The following is a 26,917-nucleotide window of genomic DNA, read 5'->3' as shown; positions in this document are numbered from 1 at the left end:
AAGTTATTATAAGTTTTATTGTGATTATTGTGATTTTATTGTGTAACATGGTTTATAGTGTCATTCTGTTACTTCACAAAAACTTGACATTTAAACAGGGGTGTGTAGACTTTTTATATCCACTGTAGGTTCCTATCGACAACTCGGGCTTTAAGAACACTTCAGGGTGAAATATTTGAGAGCTAAATGTAATCTGTCATCAACTATTATTATTATTATTATTATTATTATTATTATTATCATTAATTGTTTAGTGACTGGTGACTTCAGGCCAAATTCAGTGATTTGTAAATGCTTCTAAGGGTCATTTGGGTTTTGGACTCGAATGACTAAAACTGACTAAAACTAAAACGTTAGGCATGTGCCTGAATTTTTATATCACAATATCTAACTGTTCAATGTTATCACAATAAAAAAAATTAAGACTAACTACAATACTAATAATTTATTCCTGAGTTGTAGTGAGAGTTCTGTCCAAACCTTTGTTTTACACCTCTGTGGACTCTGTTGAACAGATTTATGGAAGTGGAATGTCGGCCTCACAAGTCTTTAGAGAATGCAGGAGTAGCAATGATATTTTGAAATGTTTGAAAAGTAAGGAATAACACAAGACTATGTTGTTATAAGGAAATAAACCACGCTGGTGTGGTGTGATATGAACCGAAGTGTAGTGTTTTCATGATTATACAACAGCGATTGCTAACATTTTAAAAAAAAAATGTATCAATGAATGAGAAATCATACTTTTTAAATGCTATAGTTACATTTAATGATGTGGAATGTCCGTGAGGCAGTTTCTGTTGTCACTTGAAGACAAATAAGGAACTTTGTTGTGTTACTGAGAAACCAGGACGTACAAACTCCTCTCTGCTGAAGACTCTCTTGTGTCTGGAAACTTACTGACTGTTACCCGAGACTCCTTCCATAAATATTAAATAAACATCACTTAGTGGTTAACATGTTTGCCTCGCACATCCGGGGTTGGGGGTTTGATTCCTGCCTCCACCGTGTGTGTACAGAGTTTGCATTTTGTTTTGATTGGAATTTCCTAATTGTCCATTGTATGTGAATGTGCCTTGTGATGTGTTGGCACCTGATCCAGGGGGTTCCCTGCCCTGTGCCCAGAGTCCCCTGGGATAGGCTCCAGGTCAGTTGTTAGTCAGAATCTGAGGTTGACATTTGTGATTCAGTTCCAAGCGGTTGGAAAGAGGCTGAAGGAAGGAGGCGGATGGAAGGAAGCTGACGGACGGAGGCTGATGGAAGGAGGCTGAAGGAAGGAGGCGGACGGAAGGAGGCTGAAGGAAGGAGGCGGACGGAAGAAGGCTGAAGGAAGGAGGCTGAAGGAAGGAGGCGGGCGGACGGAGGAGGCTGAAGGAAGGAATCATATGGAAGGAGGCGGACGGAAGGAATCGTACGGAAGGAGGCTGACGGAAGGAGGCGGATAGAAGGAATCGTACGGAAGGAGGTGGACGGAAGGAGGCTGAGGAAGGAAGCGGATGGAAGGAGGCTGACGGAAGGAGGCGGACGGAAGGAATCGTATGGAAGGAGGCGGATGGAAAGAGGCAGACGGAAGGAGGCTGAAGGAAGGAGGCGGACGGAAGGAGGGTGAAGGAAGGAGGCGGACGGAAGGAGGCTGACGGAGGGAGGCTTAGGAAGGAGGCTGAAGGAAGGAGGCGGACGGAAGGAGGCTGAAGGAAGGAATCATATGGAAGGAGGCGGACGGAAGGAATCATACGGAAGAAATCGTACGGAAGGAGGCGGACGGAAGGAGGCTGACGGAAGGACGCTGTAGGAAGGAAGCAGATTGAAGGAGGCGGACTGAAGGAGGCTGAGGAAGGAGGCGGACGGAAGGAATCGTATGGAAGGAGGCCGACGGAAGGAGGCGGACGGAAGGAGGCTGAGGAAGGAGGCGGACAGAAGGAGGCTGAAGGAAGGAAGCGGATTGAAGGAGGCTGGCGGAAGGAGGCGGACTGAAGGAGGCTGAGGAAGGAGGCGGATGGAAGGAATCGTATGGAAGGAGGCTGAAGGAAGGAGGCTGAAGGAAGGAGGCGGACGGAAGGAGGCGGACGGAAGGAGGCTGAGGAAGGAGGCTGAAGGAAGGAGGCTGAAGGAAGGAGGCGGACGCAAGGAGGCTGAAGGAATGAGGCGGACGGAAGGAGGCTGAAGGAAGGAATTGTATGGAAGGAGGCGGACGGAAGGAGGTGGACAGAAGGAATCGGACGGAAGGAGGCTGACGGAAGGAGGCTGAAGGAAGGAGGCTGAGGAAGGAGGCGGACGGAAGGAGGCGGACAGGAGGAGGCGGAAGGAAGGAATCGTATGGAAGGAGGCAGACGGAAGGAGGCTGAGGAAGGATGCGGACGGAAGGAGGCCGAAGGAAGGAGGCCGAAGGAAGGAATTGTATGGAAGGAGGCGGACGGAAGGAGACTGACGGAAGGAGGCTGAGGAAGGAGGCGGACGGAAGGAATCGTATGGAAGGAGGCGGACGGAAGGAGGCTGAAGGAAGGAGGCGGACGGAAGGAGGCTGAAGGAAGGAGGCGGACGCAAGGAGGCTGAAGGAAGGAGGTGGACTGAAGGAGGCTGAGGAAGGAGGCGGACGGAAGGAATCGTATGGAAGGAGGCCGACGGAAGGAGGCGGACGGAAGGAGGCTGAAGGAAGGAATTGTATGGAAGGAGGCGGACGGAAGGAGGCTGAAGGAAGGAGGCTGAAGAAAAGAGGCGGACGGAAGGAGGCTGAAGGAAGGAGGCGGACGGAAGGAGGCTGAAAGAAGGAGGCGGACGGAAGGAGGCGGACGGAAGGAGGCTGAAGGAAAGAGGCTGAAGGAAGGAGGCGGACGGAAGGAGGCTGAAGGAAGGAATTGTATGGAAGGAGGCGGACGGAAGGAGGCTGAGGAAGGAGGCGGACGGAAGGAGGCTGAAGGAAGGAATCGTACGGAAGGAGGCGGACGGAAGGAGGCTGAAGGAAGGAAGCAGATGGAAGGAGGCTGACGGAAGGAGGCTGAGGAAGGAGGCGTATGGAAGGAGGCCGACAGAAGGAGGCTGAAAGAAGGAGGCGGACGGAAGGAGGCTGAGGAAGGAGGCGTATGGAAGGAGGCCGACAGAAGGAGGCTGAAGGAAGGAGGTGGACGGAAGGAGACTCACGGAAGGAGGCGGACGGAAGGAGGCTGAGGAAGGACGCGGACGGAAGGAGGTGGACGGAAGGAGGCGGATGGAAGTAGGCCTAAGGAAGGAATTGTACGGAAGGAGGCGGACGAAAGGGATCGTATGGAAGGAGGCTGAAGGAAGGAGGCTGAGGAAGGAGGCTAAAGGAAGGAGGTGGACGGAAGGAGGCTGAAGGAAGGAGGTGGACGGAAGGAGGCTGAGGAAGGAAGCGGACGGAAGGAGGTGGACGGAAGAAGGCCGAAGGAAGGACGCGGACGGAAGGAGGCCAAAGGAAGGAATTGTATGGAAGGAGGTGGACAGAAGGAGGCGGACGGAAGGAGGCTGATGGAAGGAGGCTGAAGGAAGGAGGCTGAGGAAGGAGGCGGACGGGAGGAGGTGGACGGAAGGAGGCGAAGGAAGGAGGCCAAAGGAAGGAGGCTGAAGGAAGGAATTGTACGGAAGGAGGCTGAAGGATGGAGGCTGAGGAAGGAGGCGGATGGAAGGAGGCTGAAGGAAGGAGGCGGACGGAAGGAGGCTGAAGGAAGGAATTGTATGGAAGGATACTGAAGGAAGGAGGCTGAAGGAAGGAGGCGGACGGAAGGAGGCGGACGGAAGGAGGCTGAAGGAAGGAGGTGGACGGGAGGAGGCAGACGGAAGGAGGCTGAAGGAAGGAGGCTGAAGGAAGGAGGCGGACGGAAGGAGGCGGACGGAAGGAATCATATGGAAGGAGGCGGACGGAAGGAGGCTGAGGAAGGAAGCGGACGGAAGGAGGCTGAAGGAAGGAGGCGGACGGAAGGAAGCTGAAGGAAGGAGGCTGAAGGAAGGAGGCGGACGGAAGGAAGCTGAAGGAAGGAGGCGGACGGAAGGAGGCTAATTCAGTTCAATTCAATTTTATTTGTATAGTGATTTTTACAATAGACACCGTCTCAACGCAGCTTTACAGAAACATATAAACACAGTATACAGATTTTGAATGTGCAAATTTATCCCAATTGAGCAAGCCGGTGGCAAGGAAAAACTCCCTAAGATGTTAAGAGGAAGAAACCTTGAGAGGAACCAGACTCATCTGGATAACAACAGATAGTGTGGAAAAGTTCATTATGGTTTTATATGAAGTATGTTTGGCCTTAGAAGCAGCCGTAGTCCCAGCAATGGAAGGAAGCTGATGGAAGGATGCTGAAGGAAGGAGGTGGATGGAAGGAGGCTGAAGGAAGGAGGCTGACGGAAGGAGGTGGATGGAAGGAGGCGGGTGGAAGGAGGCTGAAGGAAGGAGGCTGACGGAAGGAGGCGGGTGGAAGGAGGCTGAAGGAAGGAGGCGGACGGAAGGAGACGGACGGAAGGAGGCTGAAGAAAGGAGGCGGATGGAAGGAGGCTGAAGGAAGGAGGCGGATGGAAGGAGGCTGAAGGAAGGAGGCTGGATGGAAGGAGGCGGATGGAAGGAGGCTGAAGGAAGGAGGCGGATGGAAGGAGGCGGATGGAAGGAGGCGGATGGAAGGAAGCTGATGGAACACTGGGACATTGTAACTGGCCTGTAATATCAGCAGACCTCAGTCACCTGTGGGGTCATTTAAAACAGCAAGTGAACCACAAGTGACAGGATTGCTGCTGTTATTTAGGTGAGCGGAAGAGTAACCAAGTATCCCAGAAGAAATGAAACACGCAACTCATTTTTGGTCTGGGGAGCTTATTGTAAAGATACAGTATTTCTGATTATCAACGCAGTACTCCTAGGTGTTGATTTCCAAATAGAGTAAAATAAATTTGCTCTAAAATTATTTAAGGTCTTCTAGTTCAGTTTATGGAGGGCATGGTGGCTTAGATCATAGTACGTTTGCCTGGCACCTCCATGGTTGGGGGTTCGAATCCTGCGTCTGCCCGGTGTGTGCGGAGTTCGTATTCTCTCATTGTACTCCGAGGGTTTCCTCCAGTTTCCTCCACCAGTCCAAAGACATGTGTTGTAGGCTTATTGGAATTTCCAAAATTTCCGTTGTGTGTGAATAGGTGTGTGATTGTGCCCTGTGATGGGTTGGCACCCCGTCTAGGGTGTCCCCCGCCTCGTGCCCCGCGTTCCCTGGTATAGTCTCCAGGCTCCCCTGCGACTTTGTGTGGGATATGCAGTACAGAAGATGGATGGATAGTCCAGTTTATAATCACATTAAAAACCCAATCCAACTGAGCACATTAAATGACTGATTCATGACCACGAGTTTTCCCATCATCACATTATTTACACAGTATCTTTAAGTATATTGGATAGATGTTTTTTGGGACAATTTTTATTTGATGATGTATTTTATTGAAAAGGAGTTTGTTTAGAGAGACAATACAGAGATTATATTTAGTAGCTGTTCATGACAGACAAGGATTTTGACGTTTGAGTAAACAAACAGTAAAGTTAAACATTTTGGTTGTGGACAACACGACTGTATTGGAATCACTCACGTAAACAGAATTGTTGCGTTTCCTCGTTAATAAGAGTGTGCTGGATCCACATCAGTTCATTATTGAGGAATGTCTGTTAATAATGTTAAGCTCCATCTGAGTGATACCCAAGTTTTGGTAATGTCCTGCAAGGTATCCAGGGATGACCTGCGTCAGCTTCGTCCGTCTACGGATCCGTCTTCAGATACTTTCATCATCACTCATGTCCCAAATCTGGAACGCAAAATTGAAAGAAAAGAATGTTGAAATGGTGTATGTAAAGAATTAAACATGACGGGGTGTGCTGTTATAGGAAATAATCAATGACGGGAAGGTGGAATGCAGCCTGATGCATCTTTAATAATTAAAGAACAACTTGTCATACTTTTTATCCATTTACAGTTACATTTAAAGCTGTGGAATGTCCACAAAACAAGTTAGCTCCTGGTATCAATTGTGGTATAGAAGCTTTAAACAGGTTCACAACACCTTCACCAGCTTCTCCTTTTTATTAAATAAAACAAACAAACAAACAAAAAAACAACAACATGCAGCTCGTCAGGTTACTAAGAAACCAGAAAGCGCAAAATCCTGAAGACTGTCTCATGCTGGAAAACTGTTACAAAGCGCTAACACTGGAGACTCCTTCCATAAACGTTAAATGTCACTGAAAACTCCAGGATTATTGGTTTCAGTATAACATTACAGAAGCTCGTTAACATTCGGGTTCGAACACAACATCTTTTACTAAACAATCATATACAATTTTTAATTAACAGCTATTCAACAGCATGTTTTTTAATATATTTTATTTTTTAAATCACGAGACACAAAATATATGTATAATCCAGCCATCTTCTATACCGCTTATCCTTTTCAGGGTCACTCCAGGGAGCATGGGGCACAAGGCGGGGTACACCCTGGACAGGGTGCCAATCCATCGCAGGGCACACAATCACATACACACTTATATGTATAATCCTACATGATAATTGTGTCACAGCATCTCAGATAGAAACGGTCATCTGTCAAGCTTGTGTCTGATCAATCAGTGATCAGCTCTGGAACAGTTGTGGTCTATGGAAAAGTATCTGCACCTGCACCTAGAGCAGGAACTCAAATGTTTCAGGAGCTAAAACTGATCCTGGTTCATCCGGTGAAGAAGAAAAAACAAAAAACACAGAATGAAAAGTTTCCTGTGGTGGAAACATGAGTACTGTTATGCAGTCCAGGAACTATAGGGCGGAGCTTGCTATACTGATCATGACCGATTGGTCAAACGCAAACTTCACAGAATGACCAGCTGATACACTGTACACTGCGATTTTTCAGAAAGTGGACAGAGAATGACATGAGAAAGGATAAGCAACGATGTAGAACTAGCGCTAGTTAAATACTTTGGAAATTGCTAAATCGTGAAAGTACTTTTGTCTTTTGTGAATCTAATTCCTGCTTGAAAGACGAGGTTATATTGTGTGTGACTGTGTGCCCAGGTGTGAATCAGCGGTTTGCCTTTGTGTCAGACTCGAGAGCAGACGCAGCTGTTGTATGCGACCGGAGTTTGGAGAAGCTGGGTGTGTGATTGATGTGTGGCTGCTTTTGTAAAAGGAAATCACTCCCCCCCCTACACACACACACACACACACACATACCCCCACCTACAGCACACCTGGCTGTCAAAAGCTGCTGAGTGTCATTGACATGCTAATAAATACCGACCAAAAACCCCTGACACACAAAACACTCAACACACACAACACACTGGCTCGGGGCAGAGCGAGCACTTTGAAGTTTCAGCCAAAGTCAGAAAAAAAAGAACTTCACAGATAAGTGTGTGAGAGAGAAAGTGGAGAAGGAGAAGAGGACATTCTGTGCTGTTTTTTTTTCCCTTCAGGAAGTGATAGAGGCCTGTGACTAAACTTCACACACACAACTGACCGCACAGCTTAGCGTCAAACACACTGCTGCCACGCTGACGCTAGAAAATTCCACACATTCCTGCTCCAGAAACACTCAGCATAGTTTGGATCAGACTGCAATGGCATCCGAGCAGGCTGACCAACACACACACACACACACACACACACACACCAGCTGGCTGTAACAACAGGCCTAAGGCCCACCAGACTTCAGCTTCAGTCATTTCTATAAAGCACTCCACTGTAAGTAGTGTATAATAATGAACTTTACACCAAAGTGCTACTGAATTCTCAATTCTGATTGGTCAATAGCTGTTGATTAATTTTCTATGTCAGCAATACTTGGACTGGTATGGTGGATGCTCCATAAAACTTAATGCACTAACCAAAAATTAAATTAATAAATTAAAGCTGTTATTTAACAAATGAAAACGTACAACTCTTAGGGTCTTTCTCAGAAATGTGGCAAGCTGGCGTTTTTTTTTTTATTTTTTTATTTTTATTTATTTTGTATTTCAGTGCTTAAAAAGTACAACATGCCATTAATTTATTGAATAAAAAAAAATTATTTTGGCAACTTTGTGTGGTATAAGAAGAACAGAACACTTCAGGACGTGGCGTTATTGGAAAAATAACACCATTGTGTTTTATTATTTATTATTACATACTTCATCTCTTACAGTGTATATACTTTTTATACATAATTCTCAGCTTGTGTCATTGTGGCCTAAAACCACTGATACAACACTTTATTTAAATCAAATGAACATGTTGAAGCACATTCTGATTTTGTTGTACAGTACATGAGCACACCTAAACCATGATGGTCTAGTGTTGCTCTGATTGACAGGGGAGAGAGAGTATGCCGTCCCTCACACCCAGAGGTTCTACTTACGCGATAAAGTAATTAACCTAATGTTACTATTCACCTTACTGTGCTTGAACTAGACTAGCTACTTAATGTTACATAGCTAATGCTGGCGAGGTAACATTAACATTATCTATGGCTTGTTTACTAGATCACACTATACCATTTTAAAACCAGTATTTCATGCTAATTGGTATATCAAGCTGAAGAAATGAAAAGAAAGGTCATTGGTCAGATAAAAATGTAAATTAAGCTCCGCTCTTATTTATCCAGGACGGGTAAAGCCTGACAAAGCCCTCAAAGATGGTAAACAAGTATGAGGTCTAGTTTCATGTTAGATAAAAGAATGTAGCCAACTATATATTTTATTACAAAATCAGGTCAGTGTTACATTTGTAAAGGACGTCACAGCTTGCAGCCGTTCGTCAGCGTTACAACCAAGACATTCATACACAGTCTCTCAGCTACTAAGAATAACAATGTGTTGTACTAACATGGGGAAAGGGAGACTGTCACAACATGTTTGCTAAATAGTGTACAAGAGTGCTCTAAATAAATGACCATGAAGGCTAAAACCTGATTGGCGGCACCGAGACGCTAAACAAAGGGCTGTTACATACAACGGATATAAAAAAGTCTACACACCCCTGTTAAAATGGCAGGTTTTTGGGATTAAAAAAAAAGAGAAACCAAATAAATCATATCAGAACTTTTTCCACCCTTAATGTGAAATTACAACGTATAAACACAATCAGAAACATTTTATGGAAAAAAATAAATAATAAAAAATTTACAATAGCCTCGTTGCATAAGTGTACACACCCCTAAACTAATACTTTGTTGAAGCACCTTTCTGATTTTACTACACCACTCAGTCTTTTTGGGTAAGAGTCTATCAGTGTATCTTGACTAGGCGATATTTCTCCACTCTTTCTTGCAAAAACATTCCAGATCAGTCATATTGTAAGGGTATCTCCTGTGTACAGCCCGCTTCAGGTCACCCCACAGATTGTTAGTTGGATTCAGGTCTGTGCTCCGGCTCAGCCATTCAATAACATTGATGTTCTTTTGGTTAAGCCATTCCTCTGTTGATTTGGATGAAGGCTTTGGGTCATCGTTGTGCTGAAATTCCTTTTCATCTTCAGCTTACTAGCAAACCCCTGAAGGTTCTGCACTAAAATGAACTGGTATTTATAGCAATTCATGATTCCCTCCTGCTTGATAAAAGTACATGCTTGTACATGTTTTGTAAGCTCTGTGCTTCATGGCTTCAGAAGTCTGATTAAACCAAGAAAACCCTACAGAAACAGCTGATCTTTATTTGGAGTTAATCAGAATCGATGTCATTGATGACAGCTGTATGATCATCACTTTTCAACATGAGAGTGAATGTGATTGGTTCGTTCTGAACACAGCCACATCCCCTTATAATCATAAAAACTCGTGCACACGTACGCAACCAGGTTATTGTAACGTTATTATTGTATCCTTAAAATGTTTTTCACTTAATTTTTCATAATGTTGTAACTTCACACTGAGGGTGGAAAAAGTTCTGACATGATTCATCTTGGTTTCATTTTTTTTTCCATCACAGAAACCTGCCATTGTAACAGGGGTGTGTAGACTTTTTATTTATTTATATATATATATATATATATATCCGCTGTATGTTACAGTTCAATCAGAATGATACATTTGTAAATCTATTTCTTGGAGTCTGAGGTAACACGCGTTCTCAGTGCACTATGCATTACGAGTAATGGTGTGCTATGAGCGATTAGAAGAAATCCTATACATCCGAGTGTTTGACGTTCTGTGATCTGGGCTTTTTTAAGCACAGATGTGTGACTATCTCTGGTTTCCTGTTTGAGCTTTAGATGTCTAGAAAACACGAGACACTGTTCAGAGGTTGGTTTAAGGCAGTTTTGCTCAGAATGTGACACATCGGCAGCTCTTACAGTAAACGTGCACACTGTGTGGCCTCTCGGCTTCTCCTCCGCTTTGTGGTCGTGAGATCACAGCTCTCAGTTCATTCCTGGAAGATTATAATTATGCGGACTATAATTATGTGTGTTCTCATGGGGCGGTAATTGGACATGATAAATATTATACTATAGGTATACTGTAAGTGTGTGTATCAGCATTGTTGTATTCTCGATTCTGATTGTTCAGAAGGTGTTGACTGAGTTTCTATAACAGCAGCTTCATAATAACACACTCGTTCTAATATGTTAGTGCTTCTATAATAACACAATTGTTACGCAGGGACTTCTACAGTAGACGTTCCAAATAAACAAGTTAAAAAATGCCAGTGATTGTTGATATGATATGACACGCTGTCAATTTGGGAGGAAGTCTCCAGCGTAAACACTTTGTAACAGAATGATTCCTTAAGTTTTTTAACACAGGAATATAAATCAGATCAGAGTGCTTTCGTGGTTTCTTGGTACCATGACAAACTGTAATTTTGTCTTCCAGAAAGGGAGAGAGAGGAGGGAAAAAAAAAAAAAAAAAAAAGAGAGAAACTGGTTAGGGAACAACTGTTTATAGCAGGTATTTCTAATATAAGAAATAAGAGGAACTTACTTGTTTCAAGGACATTCCACAACATTAAACATAACTATGAAAAAGATAAAAAGGACATCATTCTTTAATTATAAAAAAAAAAGCAATCATTTGCAAATAGCTAATCCATCCATCCATCCATCTGATTTCTGTACCGCTTATCCTACACACGGAGTCACAGAGTCTGGAGCCTATCTCAGGGAACTCGGGGCACAAGGCGGGGGACATCCTGGACGGGGTTGCGAACCCATCGCAGGACACAATCCCACGTCCATTCACACACTACAGACAATTTGGAAATGCCTATTAGCAGTGCGGACTGTGGGGGGAAACCAGAGTACCCGATGGAAACCCACAAGGCACGGGGAAAACATGCAAACTCCGTGCACACAGGGCGGAAGCGGGAGTCGAATCCCCATCATGGAGGTGCGAGGCAAACGTGCTATCCACTAAGCCACCGCGTCCCACATGTAAATAGCTAACGAAATAACTAAAGTCTGGGAAATGAACAGTGGACAGTTTTGAGTGAGTTTCTCCGTCTCCCAAAGGTAGGTGTACATGTGCCACGTACACTGCTTGGAGCTGTGTAGACACTGTTACCAGGTACACGGGTTTCTGGAAGAATTGATGCAGGTTGAATTATTTTGTCATTCATTTCATTCTGCTACAATTCTTCCGTCTCTGCAGGTAAAATCCCAGAGAGACGTGGTGGTGTTTATGTACCAGAAACATCGTCCATTACTCAATAAATCATTATCTGTAACGTTTAATTTTTGGTGAAAAAAACAAAAAAAACAAAAACCCAAAACATCGGAAGTCTATTATTTTCGTTTCTACTGACACTAATGTGGTAAGCATAAAATAAACATGCAGGAATAAAGTTTCTATAGAAATGGTGTCTTAAGACTTTTCTACAGTACTGTGGCTCAATTTCATATCTGAGAAAGAAATTGAAGAACTCAAAACAGGGCTTTCTTGACATTCAAATTTGACAGGAGTCACAGTTTATTCTGTACACGCTACTTGCATTCCTCTTTAGTCCTGAGCATTTTGATGGCTGTGTGATTGATCTTTTCCATCATTTTACAGCAACTTTTAAACTGTAATTCGCACCTCATGCCGAGCGCATTCAGTAGGCTGCCCCAAGTGCAGTTTGCGTGATGAGCTTAATGCGAGTGCATTTTTTTTCGACCGCGCTGGATCCGGCGCCTATCCCAGGAACACTGTGTATGAAGCAGGAATACAGTACGTCTCAACACAATCCCTGCTAGTCCCTCGCACTGCTTCATGCGCACAACACACTCGCACATTCACGATTAGGGGACATTTTGACTCAGTCCACCTATGTGTATGGTTATGGAGTTTTTGGAGAACTCACAGTTGCATAAGACTTCAAATTTCAACTTGAGCTGCTGATTCTTTTTCTTGTTTACAAATATAGGTGACTGAAAGTAGTAGTAATACACCATTTTATATTCTATGTCAGGTGTTGTCAAACTGATCAAGTATTTCAGCCAGATCCTAATAATTTAAATTATTTATTTATTTATTTTCAACGTAGCAGAGCCAATAAACACAAGGGAAAAAAAAAAAAAAACAAGAAAAAAAAAAAACGTACCACAATTCACAGAAATTAATCAATCTTCTAAAGATGATCTGTAGCACATAACATGAATTGATGTCAATTATTTAACTGAAGGAAGCTCATCGGATCAGTCTCTATGTCTAGGGCTGGAGACATTAGTACATAAAGTGAAGAGTTTTCACAAACTTTCATCGATTTTATTTTACTTTACTTTACTTAGCGTCTTTGGTCTGATTAGCAAACTAAACACATTGCTTGTCTTAAAAAAATAATTCGAGGATGAAAACAACGTTTTAAGACAAATGGATGTAGTCTATGTGTTTCCTCCATCTCATTTGTTGAGTCCATGACATTAGTCAAAAGTGGTAACATGAAGCACCATTATGAAACAGAACACAACCTATGCAAATGGTCTTAATAGCCATAAACTATCAATTAACAGTTAACTAGTAAAAGGTAACCAGCGTTGCCATTCATATCGCTTATCATCTGGCTTATTGTAATCAAGAAGTTTGATATAACTAGACCTTTACAAATTTTAGTTGAATACCCCAGCTGTAAGTGTTGCTGAGTCTAAGCACAGAAGCTATCACCTAGATTTCATATCAAACCACATAACTGATGAGAACCACTGGAAATTTCACCAGGACATATAATCAAAGTGATAAAGGAAGAGATTTTTTTTTTTTTTTGGTTGTGTTAATGTGTGAAAAGCAGAAGGTGTAGGGGGTGTAATAAAACTGAACAAGCCATTAGGAGATCTCCAAATGGAACATTAATTTCAAATAATAGTCCACGGAAATGGGATGAAGAAAAGCTTGTCTGCGTGATGGAGAAAATCTGTTTTGTGTTTTTATATATATATTATATATATATATATATATATATATATATATATATATATATATATATATATATTTGAATGCAATGACGCAATGACACACTGCAGACCATGCTGTGCTTTAGTCTGGAGTGTAGATTATAAAATGATTACTGAAAGGAAAATTACAACGCATTCTCCATTCTGTACAGCCAGCAGTGACTAATGTGAGGTGCTAACATTAATGCTACACTTGGTAGATAGCACTGATTTTCATTATGTTTTGACATGTGCGCTCCACATTTACACCTAAAGGTTTATGAGACGGAACACGGGAGCACTCTAAAGAACGAAATCCAAAGGAAATGGTCAACAAATGACCAAGCATTTCCAACCATTATCAGAAACGCTGCACGTTTCCCCTCTTCTAATGACCACAAAATACATGATTAGTCCATTGCAGAGAACAGACTGATACACAAAATAAACCACATACTAACTATCAACCCCTCTCTTAATGAACACTTTGTGGCATGTGGTGGTCTTATTATGAATGGCAATAATCACAAGCTTCAGATTCTGATTTATGTCTGATCAATTAATGACATTTATAAAAACAAACTAATCACCCCATCCTCAATAAACAAACTGTAACTGCAGATACAGCATCATACATGAAATGACAAAAAGATTAAATATGTGATGTGAATATTAATCACTTATAATGTATTAGGATTAATAATGTTTCAGGCAGGGTTGTTTCTGGCCATTTTGGCGCCCTAGGTGAGATTCTTCTTGGTCTTCTTGTTACACTTCATTTTACAGCTCAAAAGTGCTTAACGTAAAAGCGAGCTTGCACTTCCAAGGCAATGACTGAAATGGATTAAGGCAACAATTATAAACTGATTATTATCGATTATAAATAGATTATAAATATTTTTTGGAAAAATTATAGATAAGAACTATATAAAAAAATAGTAGAGATGCAACGATAAAGGCAATTTCTCACGTTATGGGCCATCGGCCGATAGTTTAAAAACATCCGGTGATCGGGGCTGATTATATCCTGTCAATCAAAGGAGGGCGGGAAAACACATCGATTTCGTGTGGAATGATGAAAAAACTGCAGTTTGTAATCTCTGTAATCTCTGCACTGATAAAATTTTACATTGGAAGTGAGCAGCAGTGAAGCGGGAGTTGCGTCGAGTCTAATGTTTTTTTTTTTTGCCATGGTTCTCGCGCTGAATTAAAGCACCAATACACCGTTGAAAGATTTACATGAAGATGAATTGACAAAAAAGTATATATATTGCACAGAAAAATATATTTGTAGAGTAGTATATTTCATATCCAGTTAATGTTAATATATAAAAAGTTGATATTATATATGACCAGTTTGATGTTCAGTGATGAAGTAGAAATGCTTTTGTTTGTGGAGAGTGAATGTGAAGACTAACAGGAGGTTTTTTACAATTCAGTCAATGTTAATATGAATTAATAACATTTAATAAGTTAATAATCTTACTTTAATCTTCAGAATTGAGTTCATGTGTTCATGTTAATTAGAGTGATGTGTTTTCTGTTTATGAGACCAGTTACTGTCAAACAACGTGTTGAAATGGAGGGAATAAAGTTTTTATTTGCATTTCTTTCAGAATTGTGGAATTAATTATTATTCATTTAAAAGAAGGTATAAAAGGCAGATCTATCGGTATCGGTTATCGGTATCGGCCGATATCACTCTGAATAATCGGTTATCGGTATCGGCTGAGAAATTTTGTATCAGTGCATCTCTAAAAAATAGTTCATATTTGTAAACTTGTGTGTAAATGTAATATTAAACTGAATCTCATTGTATCACAGCAGATTCAGTGGTATAGTCAATTATTGAATTGTTGCTTTGAATCGAAATTGTATCACATAGTAGCAGATTCAGTTGTATCATCAAATATAGAATCACTGCCTTAAGAATGTAAATATTTTAACATGTGAAAGCCCGAGTTTTACACCCCTAGCAGTTAGCTAGATACTGTATATACGCTTACTAACCACTTTATTAGGTACACATGTTCATTCATGCAATTATGTAAATCAGCCAATCATGTGGCAGCAGCACAATGCATAAAATCATACAGATACAGGACAGATGTATTCAGATTCAGTTAATGTTAACATCAAAGATGATGAGAGAGGTCAGAGGAGAACGGCCAGGCTGCTTTGAGCTGACAGGAAGGCTACGGTAACTCGTATAACCACCCTTTACACCTGTGGTGAGCAGAAAATAATCTCAGAACGCACAACACACTGAGCCTTGAGGCAGCTGGGCAACAACAGCAGAAGACCACATCGGGTTCCACTCCTGTCAGCCAAGAACAGGAATCTGAGGCTATAGTGGGCACAGACTCATGGAAACTAGACAGCTGAATATTGGAAAAAGACCAGTTGATGTTTTTCCAATTACCAATTGTATATATTTGTTTTCTTATCCACAATGTATAGGCTCTCAGTAAAATTTTGCACTGATTATAAAATACTACCAATGACCTATAAAGCACTGAATGGTCTCATGCCACAGTACCTGAGTGATCTTTTGTTTTTTTTTTAAGATCTGCCATGGCTGCTTCAATAAAAAGGTGCAGACTCTTTGTTGGTACCTAGAATAGTGAAGGCTACAACAGGGGGAAGAGCTTTCTCTTACAAAGACCCCAGTTATGAAACAGCCTTCCAATTAGTGTTCAGGACTCAGACATAGTCTCAGTCTTTAGGTCAAGGCTCAAAAACTATTTCTTTAATCAAGTCTTTTGATAGTAGTTTTTCTGTTCACAGATCTGGAGGGCTCATGGGAATAGAGTGTTTTGGAAAAACTGGGAGCCTTTGCTTTGCCAACTGAGGAAGAAATTGCAGGGCTTTCAAAAATAGGCCAATCACTTTTCCTTATGCTGATGATGTAACAGTTTCTACAAGGAGGGATAACGATATATTGAATTTAACAAAAGTTTTAAACAACTATGAAAAGGCCTCAAGTAAACTGGGAAAAGTGTGAAGGATACTTAATAGGAGACTGGCTGGGAAGAGCCCCTCCAGTGCTTCCATGGGGGTTTAAATGGGGAAGAGAAGGATTGAGGATGTTGGGAGTGCATATAGGAATGGAGGAATATAGAATACAGAAAAACATTTAGGAAAGTATGGTGGAGAAAATGTGTGACCGGTTGTCTCAATGGTCTCGGGTGCTGCCTCAGCTATCTTAAAGTACAGATAGTGTTGTTCAAAAACTACAAAGTAAATTGCAAAAGCAAATTGATTTTGTTTTTTGGGCTGGACAGCATTGGACAAAATCTTCTGTACTTTTCCACCCTATTCAAAACGTCTGTTGGACATTAAAAACAGACTCAAGACTTTCAGACTTCAAGCAGCACAAAGACTGCTGTATTCATAACCTTGCTGGGCTGATACAGCTGGTGCTTTGTTACGAAAAGCAGATCATTCAAATATGATGTGCAAACGTTCTTGATCAGACTGGATAACATTACGTTGTTTTTTTGATGAGGTTGATATTGTTTTCTTCTAAAGATATGTACAGTATATTATGGTCAGATAAATTCGAGACAGTGTAAATATAAATAAAGGTGTGTGACAAGTCAAAAGTCTCTCTCTCTCTTTCTCTCTCTCATAATGATACTATCCAGTGTCACCCAGAAGAGGATGAGTTCCCTTTCAAGACTGGTTCCTCTCAAAATGTATTCCTCATGTCGTCTCATGGAGTTTTCCCTGGCTTGCTCATTCAGGATTAATCTAAATCAATTTCCAGATTTCCGTTAAGCTGCTTTGTGACAATGTCCATTGTTAAACGTGCTATATAAAGAAAACGGCATTAAACTGAACTAAAGAGGACAGGCATGAATAAACAACAATTGCATCTGCATATTAAACCTGCCCGTTTTAGCCTTGTGTTGATAATTGGTGAAACAGACAAAAGTGACCATGTTGAAACGTTTATTTCATACGAGTGACTTTTCCAAATAATATCTTAAATCATGGATTGATATGTTCCTGAACTACCTTTCACACTGTTATTTGTATGATAATTAATTAATTTTTGATTGCCTCCATGATGCCTACAGGCTCTGTGATAAAACAGTTCACCATAAACTTACTTTCAAAAGCGCTACTCTTGAGAGATCAAAGAATAAATCGGGAGTCACAGAGGACACGCTGTACAGGCACTAATGAAAATAAAACCAGCTCTATCACATGGCAGAGTAAATGATCTCCCTGTTGGAACAATCCGTCTATGATGTGAAATTCAGTCAAGGACATTCAAAAACAACTGACCTCCACTAGGGTCATAAAGTCAGAACATTAAGACACAGACTTGCTGATGAATAATGAGTTTCTGAAATAATCTATTGTGAGGTTATTCATATTAATACACACACAAAAAAACCCTTCTGTTCATTTAAAAGCTGCCTTCTGTTCACTATAAAAGTGATTCAAATATAAACGTATTAACAAAATTTATTATGTCGAGTCAAGGGTAATGACAATTAATTATAGCTGTGGCACTGCCTCAAACCACCACACAATTTTGGACTAGAAGTTCGCTCTGGACTCATTTTTAATCCCACTCTTTTCCACAGAAAATATGTTCAATGCCATCAATTCCCAAAGTTACTATACTACTTGTTTGTACCTGCTTGCAATCTTTTCTTTACTGAAGATGAACGAATGAACGTGGTAAACACATTTCAGAGCTCATTGTGAGCAACCTGCTGAGTCCAATATGCTCCCATGTTAATGAAGATATCTGGTCTCCTGCTCTAGCCATTATGAAAGTAAAAACACCTGCTCCCACAACATATTTGTTGGGTCCCACTGTATACCACTTTCTACAGTAGATGTTTATTACTCTATTACTATTCATGGGATCCAATCTTTCTACTGTCGCCATTTCCAAAAATACAGAAGATGATGTTTTTAAGATCTTTTATACATCTCTGATCTATAAAAACAGGTCTCTCTATTTATCCCCGGGTCGAGAAGAAGCCGCCAATTTCCATACAATAGTTGGTGCTTACATTATTGTTAAATATTTTAAAAAAAAATAAAAAAAAAATAAGTACACTATATTGCCAAAAGTACGTGGACACAGGACCAATCCCCAAATTGTTGTCTTTGTTTGCCTTTGCATTTAGAATTCCACTTTACTAGATCTAAGGGTCCAAATCTGTTCCAGCATGACAATGGCTCTGTGCGAGGTCCATGAAGACATGGTTTGCTAAGGCTGGAGTGAAAGAACTCAAAAAGCCTGCACAGAGCCCTGACCTCAACCCAACTGAACACCTCTGGAATGAATGGGAATGCAGACTGCACCTCAGGTCTCCTTGCCTGAAATCAGTGCCCGACCTCACCAATGCCCTTGTGGCTGAACGAGCACAAATCCCCACAGCCACGCACCGAAATCTAGAGGAATGCCTTCCCAGAAGAGTGGAGGTTATTACAACAGCAAGGGAGACTAAATCTAAAATGGGATGTTCAACAAGCATATATGGGTGTGATTGGTCAGGTGACCGCAAACTTTAGGCGATATAGTGTATAAATGTATTGTGTATGTACGCTTCTGGCCAATCGTACATATGTTTTAGAGGGAGGATTCCATAGAAAAGAGCAAGTCAGTGCAAAAAGGCTGGAGATATGGGAAGTGCCAGGAAGTGTACAAAACTTTAGGCAATTAGTGGCAACCAGTTTTGCAGGATTTTTTCCACCTCCCAAAACTAAGTGTATATCAGAGCCGTGCTTGCTTGCTTGCTCAGAGCTGTATGTGTAAATCTGGATCAGTGTTAAAAAATTAACCATATAGTGTAAAGTCCAAGATTCTGAAGTGTAAGCTCAGTGTCAAAAATATATAATATGCTCAGTAAGCTACGATCGAAACATCTGAGGCTGACACTAAAAGCTAGTTAGCCACTTGGTATAGTATTTTTCCCCCTCATATTAGGTTTATTCAACTTATAGTTTTGTCCATTGGCCCGAGCTGGTCAAGGACATTACAACAAATTTGTGTCAGGCACTTGGTCATGAGGTCCAGCTCTGCAAGGACTTCATTGAAAAATTCCCACTGTATAAAAGCACCAAGATATTACTGTCTCTCTGTAACACAGAATAAATGTAATATATGCACTCAAAGAACATTTTTGTAAGTAGCTTTTTTCAATCATCTGTTTTTTGAAACCCATAAGAAGCTGATGAATTAAGCTTGTTCTGGAAAAAGACAGGGCGGCCATTTTGATGAGGCATGACAACAATAATAATGCCTCAGACAGCCTCAAACAAAATTAGGTTGTGAGTCTATCACACTGGACTTTATGCTATAGCCATAGTGAACTAGTGAATTTCTGTTAGGCAGTTGAGAGTCAACACCATACAGTCATTCAGTATACAGTCTAGCATCTCATTTTGAGCTGTTTTAGAAGTACCTGTGTTACTTTTGAATAAGCACTATTTTATTTTATTGTTTTATTTTATATAACTGAGTTACTCTCAGTCACAACTGCCATTCTCAAAAAGTAATAAGGTTAGCTAGGTTATTTCAAAACATGTCAAGTTACAGGTTTCAAATATATTTTTTAGAATTGTTGACATAAACAACGATCCTTCCCTCCCAACTACACCTGCCACAAACTACACCCCACCTCCATATATGCACTTGTAATCCCTTAACATGCATTTTTTAAATCTGCAAAAAAAAAAAAAAAAGAAAGGGGCCATCACAAATCAAAGGGGGGGTGGGGGGTGGGACTCCATGTTCTTCATTTCTTAGCAACAAGCTAGCCAGTTACTCTCTAAACTCAGTAGTTGAGGAGACTACCCCGAGTTATTGAGTAGGAATGTCGAGTTGAGGGGGCCTTTTCTTTGGCTTTTCTTGGTCGGAGGTAAGGAATTACAAGTTAAGACCTCTAGTTGAAGTGCTACAATACGATCTTACACATACTTATGCAAAAATCATACAAACAACCATACACATACTTATGGAAAAATGCAGTCTCCACTAAGTAGCTCGGTAATGATTCTTTTCTTTGAACACTCTTTCCTGCCAAAGATATTCAGTCAAAGATGTTTGCTAACAACTGGCTTCAACACGGTGCCTCACCGGCAGAACAGACAAGTCTTAAGAGTCACACTTTTAAAATGATACATGATTAATGAGATTCTGAATGCACCAGAATCGCAACCTTATGTCCACCATGTGTATTCTTTACTTTAATAAACGCTCATCCACTGAACAGAAATGAGATCGCTTTCACTGAGGATCACGTCTTAAAACTCGGTCAAAACCTTATATTTCCTCATCTGTAAGTCGCTTTGGATAAAAGCGTCTGCTAAATGAATAAATGTAAATGTAAATCAAGGAGCTTTCCTTCCAAATAGGGTCAGATGCTACAGTATCTTGGTAGCATTCAAATGCTGCCTGCACATTTCCAACCAAAGCAGCCACTTTCCAAGGTCACTTGGAATAGGTCATAAGTCAATACAAACAATGTAGCCTGGTGATGTTATGCTAAAGCGGCCACATCAACAATAATGCGCCTTATACTGTATAAGCGATAATAGTCACATGTCTAATGTAGACCATCTCTTCTTCTCTAACTGCTAAAAGCTATTACACACCAGGCAACTAGACTGCAAATTGGACATGCTCTCAATGGCTTACACATGCTGAGGGAAGCACACAAGTCATGTATTATCCCAACTGCATGCCAACTGGGGAGGCTTAACTCCCATCTGCTTTACATACTTGAAAATAAAAAACAGTGTGAAAATGAGCCCTTTGCCTTTTATCACTAAGCTGCTGTAAACATGGAGATTTTAATGACTCAGAGACCACACAAGCTACAATTAGCACCGAGTTTGCGAGCAATCTCCCTTTTTTTGAAGAGATTTTTACTTTGATGCCGTACAAGAACGAAAGCTTTAAAAGGTTTGTCACAAAACAATTAAAAGCACCAGGTCATGTGAACTAGAACTGATTCGTTGTTGATCCCAGTTCCACTGAATGTGTAGATGTGCTCCAAACAAATCAGATTCCATGCCAAGTTAAACCAAGTCTAATCACCGAACTGATGCCTCAATCATCTTTCCACACGCAGATTGGCCATTAAATGGGAGTTTTGTAGCGATGGAAAATGTTTGAGGTGATGCATAAGGAAACATGAAGTGAATTTGGTTTGCTTTGATTTCAAAGTTAATTAGCACAAACTTTATTATAACCCCACATCAAAGCTCTGCTAAAAGTTGTATGATGAGATAGACCCACGGTAGACACTAGTTTCTTAGCTAAATAAATAGTTTAATAAAACATAACGTATCCAAGGACGGTTGTTTTCACAGAAAACCTCAAGGCGCTTTCACACCTATTAGTCTGGTTGCCAAGTCTGTCTGAATCAGAGCGAAATTTGCTACTGTTTTGTTTTTCACTATTGGGTTTTTGTTTTGTTTTATCACTGCCTATAATTATACAAACCAAAACAAAAAGGTGACTGAGGGACACGTAGACCTGAAAACACATGCGTAAAAAGTCATTCATTTATTGATCGGAAGCATGAAGGTAAATAAACCTTTGCCAAGTGTGTGTAGAAACACTAAAAATGAGTGTGAGTGAGTGCAGCACTCATCTTCTGAGCATATTCCAGTTCTCAGGTGAGCTCTGTTGCTTATGATTTTGCTAGCGTTGTTAGCGATTGCACATGCACGAGGTATTCAGGTCATTCTAATGGACCTTGAAGTTTTTCCGGGGAAGTACAGGTACATATGTAACCCGCGTCTAGTGCTAACGCTAACACTGGCCCACTATCGGTTCATCAATACTGCAAAAACCTTTATTAGCTTTATTGAAGTGTTTTGCCTTCTGTAAGGGTGAAACAAAACAAAAAGCTAAATGATGGGCTCAATAACTGGTTCATTATTATTTATACTGTTACATAATCATGCAATTCCAAGAAACTCCACAATTAGAAGGCTTCCAATTCCCAAACAATGAAGATGTATGGGCTATCATTAACTACTTAGCATGAAAAAGGTACAAGGTGTAACATTACGTCTTTTCGTTTCATTATATACCCTCACACACGCAAGTGCATGCACATCTTGGGATCAATGAATATGAGCCAGATCCAGATGCACAGAAATGTCAGTGTGTCACTGCAATTTAAGTTTAGTCATACAATTAAAATGCATAAATCTCCATCCATCCATCTTCTACCGCTTACTCCTTCTTCAGGGTCACGGGGAACCTTGAGCCTATCCCAGGGAGCATGGGGCACAAGGCGGGGTACACCCTGGACAGGGTGCCAATCCATCGCAGGGCACACTCACATACACACTCACACACCCACTAATACTCTATGGACACTTTAGACACGCCAATCAGCCTACCATGCATGTCTTTGGACTGGGGGAGGAAACCGGAGTACCCGGAGGAAACCCCCACAGCACGGGGAGAACATGCAAACTCCACACACACAGGGCCACGGTGGGAATCGAACCCCCGACCCTGGAGGTGTGAGGCAAACGTGCTACCCACTAAAGCCACCGTGCGCCCCAAATGCATAAATCTTCCACATGAAAATAAAGAAGGGCATTTATATATTTACAAGTTCCAAAACCAAGGCAGCTACTTTTACTCCCCTTAAGTTGCAGCATCTGATTATTTTTTAATTTATTTTTTACTTCTCTTGTCATGTTTACTGGAGTTCTAGTTTTCTCAATGATCTAGATACTATACTGTCTCATTATTTCATGTTAAGGTGCAGCCTCATGGCTGTTGCTGGCAGATGGGCTGGTTTGAGTATTTCAGTTTAGGTGAGTTTGGATGAGCCTGTGCCCATGATAGCTTCAGATTCGTGCTCTTGGCTGACAGGAGTGGAACCTGATGTGGACTTCTGCTGTTGTAGCTCATCCGCCTCAAGTTTCGATGTGTTGTGTGTTCTGAGATGCTTTCCTGTGCACCACGGATGTAAAGAGTGCTTTTTTGAGTTACTACCGACTTCCTGTCAGCTCAGATTCTCCTCTGATCTCTCTCATCAACAAGGTGTTTCAGCCTGCAGACCTTTTTTTGTTTTTCACACCATTCTGTATGAACTCTAGAGACTAGTGTGTATGAAAATCCCAGGAGATCAGCAGTTTCTCACATACTCCACCCAGCCCATCTGCTACCAACCACCACGTTAAAGTCCCAGAGATCACACCTTTTCTTCAATCTGATGTTTGACGTGAACGTTCACTGAAGCTCTTGACCTGTATCTGCATGACTTTATGCATCGTGGTGCTGCCAAATAATTGGCCGATTGGATAACTGCATAAACGAGCAGGTGTACAGGTTTTCCTAATAAAGTGGACGGTGAGTGTAGGTTATGTTGTATATCAGACATTCAAATCCTTGTGAATAAGCTGTTACTATAGAAAGTGCAGTGCTGAGTTTAGCTTTAAACCACCACTTTGGTATAAAGTTAATTTAGCAACAATCATTTTTTCAAATTAGACTTAGTATTACTCCGGTTCAAGTGAATTCTGCTGAAATATGAGCTAGTGATGTTCTTTACAGCTAGTGCTAGTCCAAACTGGTCCAGAGAGGTCATCTTTGAGCAACACCAGGAGCTTTTCTGACAGTGGAAGCCATATTTGTTCATGAACTTCTGAGAGTAAGCAGAGGTAAAACTCTGAACGTTATTCCTCAATGGCATATTCCCAGGATTAATTAGATGATATGCCTCAGACATTTCTCTCTGTTCTTCATTTGTCCTAAGAGGTAACACGCCGAGTTTGGCTCGGAACATGCTGTTCTTTTTGAGAGTTCCTGTATTAGTGACAAATGAAGGAAAGGCACGAAAAGGTTCGCTGAGGCCATGCTCATCTAAATGTTCTGAATAAAGCTTCACCACAAATGTATCAGCATGGGTGTTAGAAGTGTAGGGTGCTCTAATCCGGGTCAGGATCGCGGCCTATCCAACGAACACAACGTGCAAGGCAGAGTGGGATGCCAGTTCATCCCAGGACATCACACACACCCTGTTTGTCTTTAAATCGTCATTATAATGGAGTGCATGGATTCCTCCTGGGACACTATGTACGTATAGCTAAATCTTTTAGCGAGAAAACACAGAAGAACTGCATTAACAAGAAGAGCAAGAGGATGAGCCAAAACTGGAAAGTATCAGTGGGGGCTTGGCAGTTAAGGCTCTGGGTTACTGATCAGAAAGTCGGGGGTTCAAGCCCCAGCGCTGCCACTGTTGGGCCCTTGAGCAAGGCCCTTAACCCTCTCTGCTCCAGGGGTGTTGTATCATGGCTGACCCTGCGCTCTGACCCCAACTTCCTAACATGCTGGGATATGCGAAGAAAATAATTTCACTGTGCTATAATGTATATGTGACCAATAAAGACTCATTATACTAAGGTTGTGGAGGTAATTTTTCTTTGTGGGATTAATGTTTGCAGAGTGCGACATTTTTATTGGGAACACAGTGAAATACAACACTTTTGGCTTCTTGACATGAGTTGTTGTGCCTTCATTAAAGACAGTAGTGAAGGTGGTGGTGATTCAGTGTTTATGGTTTACTGATCAAATCCTGCAAATATGCCACTGTATGGCCCTGGAGCAAGGCCATTAATCTTCACCTGCTCACCTCACTTTGGATAAAAGCTTCTATCAAATAAGTCATTGTAAATCTAAATGAAACAAGTTCTCTTGTTCCACTACATCACAAAACCCGTCTGGCAGCAATTATCTCTTTACTAATTTGAATCAACTGCTACCAGTCAGAACTTGCTGATTGCATTAGGGTATCATACAATATCCTAAAATGTTGTCGAAGCATTCAGGCTGCGAGTGATGCTGCACTACAGAATACTGCTCAACATGATAAATGACTTTTGTTTTTTTTTTTGTTTTTTTAACGGAAATGCTGCCTGAAATAGCTCTCATCGCATGCTGTGAGGTTTAGGATGATAAGATAGCTTTATCTGCTGGCCAGTCTGGAGAAGGGAAATCGTTGGGTTTTCCCCTTGGCTCTGTTCTCCAGCACCTCCTCCAGCTGCTTCCCTTCCACATCTCCAAAAGCCATTTCACATCTCTGCACTCCCTCAGGATCATGAGTCACACTTCAAGCCAACACCAAACCATAAACACTAAGCACACATGTACACAAGCAGAAAGCTTCGAAACGAAGAAACGACAGCCAGGACCAGTGAAGTTGGAACAGATCTACCACTACACCTTCATAAGACTTCTTATCCACGTTGCGTTTGCAACATCATACAGACACCTCAAAATCGAGAAAATAAAGAGTAGAAACACAGTATTAGTGCATGCAGCAAGCTCAGACCTTGTTTGACACATACCAGAAGACGTGAAATGTGAAAACCAAGAGTGATTTTATCATACACACTGCATTAAGGCATTTCTCTTTCCTCATCCACGTCCCTCATACAGGACAAATTCACATAAACACCAACTATCAAGCAAAGCACTTTAGCAGAAGGGAAAGAGAGTGCGGTTCTCCTCATGGGTGTGGTGGCAGAGCTAAGCGCGTACGAGCAACATCTGTGGTTTTCTCTCAGTATGGACGGATGCTTCATTCCGCCTGCTCTCCCTCCCTTAGCGACACACTTCCTGTTTCACATATCAAGAAAAACAGTTCGGAGCAATCCATGGACCCACAGCTTCCGGACCGAACTTCACTTTCCACCAAAACAAAACAGATTTGCTCAAGTCTCAGTGGATAGGTAAACATATAGATGTGTCACGAGACATGTTTAGGGTGTTGTGATTTGTTTGGCAAGCACACATTTCTGGTATTTCAGAAGCATGGGTTGTTAAGCTGTGTGTCATAACTGTGATGGAAATCTGACTAAAAGGATGGGAAAAATAAGATGCCAGTAGAGAAACAGATCAAATATATTTCAGGAATATACTGTCAGGAGATCAGTGGATCACTGACACCATACCCTGATGTGTTTTTCCCCCACACTTATCTGTATCATCTTGTTCATGCTTTACATTCGAAAACAAACCTTTTACTATAGTTTAAAACTCAAAGCTATAATCAAAGTCTTAAAGATATATGATTATCCACCACACATTTTCAAAGCCTTAAGATCCAGGAATAGTGATGTTTATGAACAACTGGCCATTTCCTGGGACAAATATAAAGTTGCATGATGTCATTTAGTGTCATGGCTACTGTTGGTATAAAAAGTTACGGTCTGAAGATGTCCTAGTTAATGTCTTTCTTAAATGGATAAGAAGGACATTTTCCTCGCACCTCCGTCGCTGGGGGTTCGATTCCCGGCTCCGCACTGTGTGTGTGGAGTTTGTGTGTTCTCCCCGTGCTTTGGGGGTTTCCTCCGGGTACTCTGGTTTCCTCCCCCAGTCCAAAGACATGTACTGTAGATTGGCATTTCGAAAATGTCAGTAGTGTGTGAATGGGTGTGCGATGGTGCCCTGCAATGGCTTGGCACCCCGTCCAGGGTGTCCCCCACCTTGCGTTCAGAGTCCCCTGGGATAGGCTCCAGGCTCCCGGTGACCCTGTGTAGGATAAGTAGTACAGAAA

The 26,917-nt window shown here is 41.6% G+C and overlaps 1 protein-coding gene and 1 long non-coding RNA gene across 2 annotated transcripts in view; one reads left to right on the top strand and one right to left on the bottom strand.

The window, feature by feature from the left end:
- Window positions 1-3,716: 3,716 nt before the first annotated feature.
- On the top strand, window positions 3,717-8,055 carry LOC128625381 (uncharacterized). Its single transcript, XR_008388927.1, has 2 exons — window positions 3,717-4,754; window positions 7,053-8,055. It is a non-coding gene; the product is annotated as an uncharacterized LOC128625381 (long non-coding RNA).
- Window positions 5,129-26,917, bottom strand: part of atg7 (ATG7 autophagy related 7 homolog (S. cerevisiae)) — a 117,193-nt gene continuing 95,404 nt past the window's right edge. Inside the window, exon 20 of the mRNA XM_053653617.1 lies at window positions 5,129-5,793. Within this exon, the coding sequence (XP_053509592.1) occupies window positions 5,761-5,793 (33 nt within the window). The 3' untranslated portion in view covers window positions 5,129-5,760. The remainder of the gene's footprint in view (window positions 5,794-26,917) is intronic.

Source organism: Ictalurus furcatus, chromosome 21, assembly GCF_023375685.1.
Source record: "Ictalurus furcatus strain D&B chromosome 21, Billie_1.0, whole genome shotgun sequence".
In the NCBI taxonomy this organism is placed as follows: domain Eukaryota; kingdom Metazoa; phylum Chordata; class Actinopteri; order Siluriformes; family Ictaluridae; genus Ictalurus; species Ictalurus furcatus.
Note: the sequence above shows the minus strand (reverse complement) of the source record. Positions and strands in the feature narration are given on the sequence as shown.